The sequence below is a fragment of the Salvelinus namaycush genome, chromosome 21, assembly GCF_016432855.1.
Source record: "Salvelinus namaycush isolate Seneca chromosome 21, SaNama_1.0, whole genome shotgun sequence".
Lineage (NCBI taxonomy): Eukaryota > Metazoa > Chordata > Actinopteri > Salmoniformes > Salmonidae > Salvelinus > Salvelinus namaycush.
In genome coordinates this window covers 2,087,514-2,092,513 of record NC_052327.1, presented here as the reverse complement: position 1 = coordinate 2,092,513, position 5,000 = coordinate 2,087,514, and the positions used below count along the sequence as shown (strand labels likewise).

Genomic DNA, 5,000 nt, shown 5'->3' with positions numbered 1-5,000 from the left:
GATGATGGTGATGATGGTAGTGATGATGGTAGTGATGATGATGATGATGGTAGTGATGATGATGGTGATGATGGTAGTGATGATGGTAGTGATGATGGTAGTGATGATGATGGTGATGATAGTAGTGATGATGGTAGTGATGATGGTGGTGATGATGGTAGTGATGATGGTAGTGATGATGGCGGTGATGATGATGGTAGTGATGATGATGGTAGTGATGATGGTTGTGATGATGGTAGTGATGATGGCGGTGATGATGATGGTAGTGATGATGGTAGTGATGATGGTAGTGATGATGGCGGTGATGATGATGGTAGTGATGATGGTAGTGATGATGGTGGTGATGATGATGGTAGTGATGATGGTAGTGATGATGATGATGATTATGATGATGGTAGTGATGATGGTAGTGATGATGGCGGTGATGATGATGGTGATGATGGTAGTGATGATGATGGCGGTGATGATGATGGTGGTGATGGTAGTGATGATGATGATGATGATGGCGGTGATGATGATGGTGATGATGGTAGTGATGATGATGGTGATGATTGTAGTGATGATGATAGTGATGGTGATGATAGTAGTGATGATGGTAGTGATGATGATGATGATGATGATGGTAGTGATGATGATGATGATGATGATGGTGACGGTGATGACGATTTTGACGATGTTAGTGATGATGGTGCTGATGTCCATGAGCCAACTGTTTTCATGAGACATCTTTATGTTTATTTTACAGGTGACCGAGAACATAATCTCCAAGCAGACGTTTCAGGGTGAGTCAGTCTTTCAAATTGTCTATCTGCATGACCTTTGGTTGACAGTCGTATACAATGACAACATTTCAAACTCTACTGGTACACCTATCCCCTATCATACTGTACGTGCATGACCTTTGGTTGACACTCATAAGCAATAACAACTCTGTACATACGTGACGATCCTGTATCATGATTTCGATATCGAAAACAAAATGTGTGTCTTCACAAATACATACATGACTTACACGTGACCTTTGACTCTTCGAAACAATGACAACAATCACAACTCTAACGGTAGATATCATGGTTCTGAATCTAGAACGAGAACTATATCTATACATACCGATCTCCTATCATGGTTCTGAATCCAGAACGAGAACTATATCTATACACACCGATCTCCTATCATGGTTCTGAATCTAAAACGAGAACTATATCTATACACACCGATCTCCTATCATGGTTCTGAATCTAAAACGAGAACTATATCTATACATACCGATCTCCTATCATGGTTCTGAATCTAGAACGAGAACTATATCTATACACACCGATCTCCTATCATGGTTCTGAATCTAAAACGAGAACTATATCTATACACACCGATCTCCTATCATGGTTCTGAATCTAAAACGAGAACTATATCTATACACACCGATCTCCTATCATGGTTCTGAATCTAAAACGAGAACTATATCTATACATACCGATCTCCTATCATGGTTCTGAATCTAAAACGAGAACTATATCTATACACACCGATCTCCTATCATGGTTCTGAATCTAGAACGAGAACTATATCTATACATACCGATCTCCTATCATGGTTCTGAATCTAAAACGAGAACTATATCTATACATACCGATCTCCTATCATGGTTCTGAATCTAGAACGAGAACTATATCTATACATACCGATCTCCTATCATGGTTCTGAATCTAGAACGAGAACTATATCTATACATACCGATCTCCTATCATGGTTCTGAATCTAGAACGAGAACTATATCTATACATACCGATCTCCTATCATGGTTCTGAATCTAAAACGAGAACTATATCTATACATACCGATCTCCTATCATGGTTCTGAATCTAGAACGAGAACTATATCTATACATACCGATCTCCTATCATGGTTCTGAATCTAGAACGAGAACTATATCTATACATACCGATCTCCTATCATGGTTCTGAATCTAAAACGAGAACTATATCTATACACACCGATCTCCTATCATGGTTCTGAATCTAGAACGAGAACTATATCTATACATACCGATCTCCTATCATGGTTCTGAATCTAGAACATGTTTTTTTATGATGGTGATGAGGATGATGATGGTGATGATAATGATATAATAATGACAGATTTCTCCGCCTTTCTATCAGAAGCGAGAACGTTACCTCGCACCTTCAACACTTCCGGGTCAACGTTTGCGACCTCTGTGACCCAGCGTCCGTCAGCCCACCTGACCCTCAGAGACAGCAGTGCTCAAGGTGAGCAGAGTGTGTTGGTGTGTGTGAGAGAAAAATGAAAAGAAAGAAAAAGAAAGAGGGAGAGAGAGAAAGAAAGAGGGAGAGAAAGAAAGAGAGATAGAAAGAAAGAGAGATAGATAGATGGAAAGAGAGATAGATGGAAAGAGAGATAGATAGATGGAAAGAGAGATAGATGGAAAGAGAGATAGATAGAAAGAGAGATAGATAGAAAGAGAGATAGATGGAAAGAGAGATAGATAGAAAGAGAGATAGATAGAAAGAGAGATAGATAAATAGAAAGAGAGATAGATAGAAAGAGAGAGAAAGAACAGGTTCATCAAGATTCCAAAAAGATAATGCTTGTTTGTTGGCCAGAGTTCTTTCAGTTTATTATGAATATGTTTGTGTGTCTATCAGTGCAGTATCAGTGTGTGTGTGCATGTGTATGTGTGTGTGTGTACGGTATCAGTTTATTGTGTGCATACAGCAGGGCGTAGGCAGGTTTGACTAGTGTTATGATGTTATTACCATCAGCTCTCTCTCTCTCTCTCTCTCTCTCTCTCTCTCTCTCTCTCTCTCTCTCTCTCTCTCTCTCTCTCTCTCTCTCAATTTCAATTCAATTCAATTTATTGGCATGACGTAACAATGTACATATTGCCAAAGCTTACTTTGGATATTTACAATATGAAAATAATAAGAATCAAAATTGTCAACGGGACAACAGTAACAACAATAACCAAGGGTAAAAAAAAACATACATCTCTCTCTCTGTCTCTCTCAGGCCACGGCCTCTGTTAGTCAAAACCCACTGGGCAAAAACTGCTTGAATTAACGTTGTTTCCACGTCATTTCAACAAACAAATTCAATGATAACGTTGAATCAAAGTGGAAAACTGATCAGATTTTTTTTTTAAAGTAATCAACCTAAATCCAGCTAATTGTTTTGTTGCTGTCACATTGAATTCACGGTTAGTTGACAACTCAACCAAATGTAAATCAAAACTAGATGTTGAACTGATGTCTGTGCCCAGCGGGTAGTCAGGAAGAAAAGGACTCAATCATTCACCTGCTTTTCCCAGAAGGACATAACTGATCTGGGAAAGATTCCTACATGGCAGATAGTCCTGGATCTTCTTGTAAGGAAGTGAGGAAGAGCATTCCAGGCCAGTTAAAAGACTATGACTGACATTACTGGAATCATACCTGTGAGAAAGAGGAAGAGACACACACACACACACACACACACACACACACACACACACACACACACATGCACGAATGTACACATGTGTTTGATGTCATCGCCTAGCACTGTCCAGTAGGATATAGTTCTTCAGAGACATAATCATCAGGTTTTATAGACAATAGATGGGATATTAAATTACCCTTGTTAAACTGGATATGAAGAGAGAATACTGGATATATGAGAGAGAATACTGGATATATGAGAGAGAATACTGGATACGAAGAGAGAATACTGGATATATGAGAGAGAATACTGGATACAAAGAGAGAATACTGGATATATGAGAGAGAATACTGGATACAAAGAGAGAATACTGGCTATATGAGAGAGAATACTGGATATATGAGAGAGAATACTGGATACAAAGAGAGAATACTGGCTATATGAGAGAGAATACTGGATATATGAGAGAGAATACTGGATACGAAGCGAGAATACTGGATATATGAGAGAGAATACTGGATACAAAGAGAGAATACTGGATATATGAGAGAGAATACTGGATACAAAGAGAGAATACTGGCTATATGAGAGAGAATACTGGATATATGAGAGAGAATACTGGATACGAAGAGAGAATACTGGATATATGAGAGAGAATACTGGATACAAAGAGAGAATACTGGATATATGAGAGAGAATACTGGATATATGAGAGAGAATACTGGATACGAAGAGAGAATACTGGATACGAAGAGAGAATACTGGATACGAAGAGAGAATACTGAATACGAAGAGAGAATACTGGATACGAAGAGAGAATACTGGATACGAAGAGAGAATACTGGATACGAAGAGAGAATACTGGATACAAAGAGAGAATACTGGATACGAAGAGAGAATACTGGATACGAAGAGAGAATACTGGATACGAAGAGAGAATACTGGATACGAAGAGAGAATACTGGATACAAAGAGAGAATACTGGATACAAAGAGAGAATACTGGATACAAAGAGAGAATACTGGATACAAAGAGAGAATACTGGATATGAAGAGAGAATACTGGATACGAAGAGAGAATACTGGATACAAAGAGAGAATACTGGCTATATGAGAGAGAATACTGGATATATGAGAGAGAATACTGGATACGAAGAGAGAATACTGGATATATGAGAGAGAATACTGGATACAAAGAGAGAATACTGGATATATGAGAGAGAATACTGGATACGAAGAGAGAATACTGGATATATGAGAGAGAATACTGGATACAAAGAGAGAATACTGGATACGAAGAGAGAATACTGGATACGAAGAGAGAATACTGGATACGAAGAGAGAATACTGGATACGAAGAGAGAATACTGGATATGAAGAGAGAATACTGGATACAAAGAGAGAATACTGGCTATATGAGAGAGAATACTGGATATATGAGAGAGAATACTGGATACGAAGAGAGAATACTGGATATATGAGAGAGAATACTGGATACAAAGAGAGAATACTGGATATATGAGAGAGAATACTGGATACAAAGAGAGAATACTGGATACGAAGAGA

At 38.3% G+C, this 5,000-nt stretch overlaps 1 protein-coding gene across 2 annotated transcripts in view; it reads left to right on the top strand.

The window, feature by feature from the left end:
* Positions 1 to 5,000, top strand: part of LOC120066010 (tumor necrosis factor ligand superfamily member 10-like) — a 64,022-nt gene that overhangs the window by 56,302 nt on the left and 2,720 nt on the right. For both annotated transcript variants that reach the window (XM_039017053.1, XM_039017052.1), the window contains exons 3-4: positions 746 to 782; positions 2,160 to 2,267. In XM_039017053.1, coding sequence (XP_038872981.1) covers positions 746 to 782; positions 2,160 to 2,267 — 145 coding nt within the window. The remainder of the gene's footprint in view (positions 1 to 745; positions 783 to 2,159; positions 2,268 to 5,000) is intronic.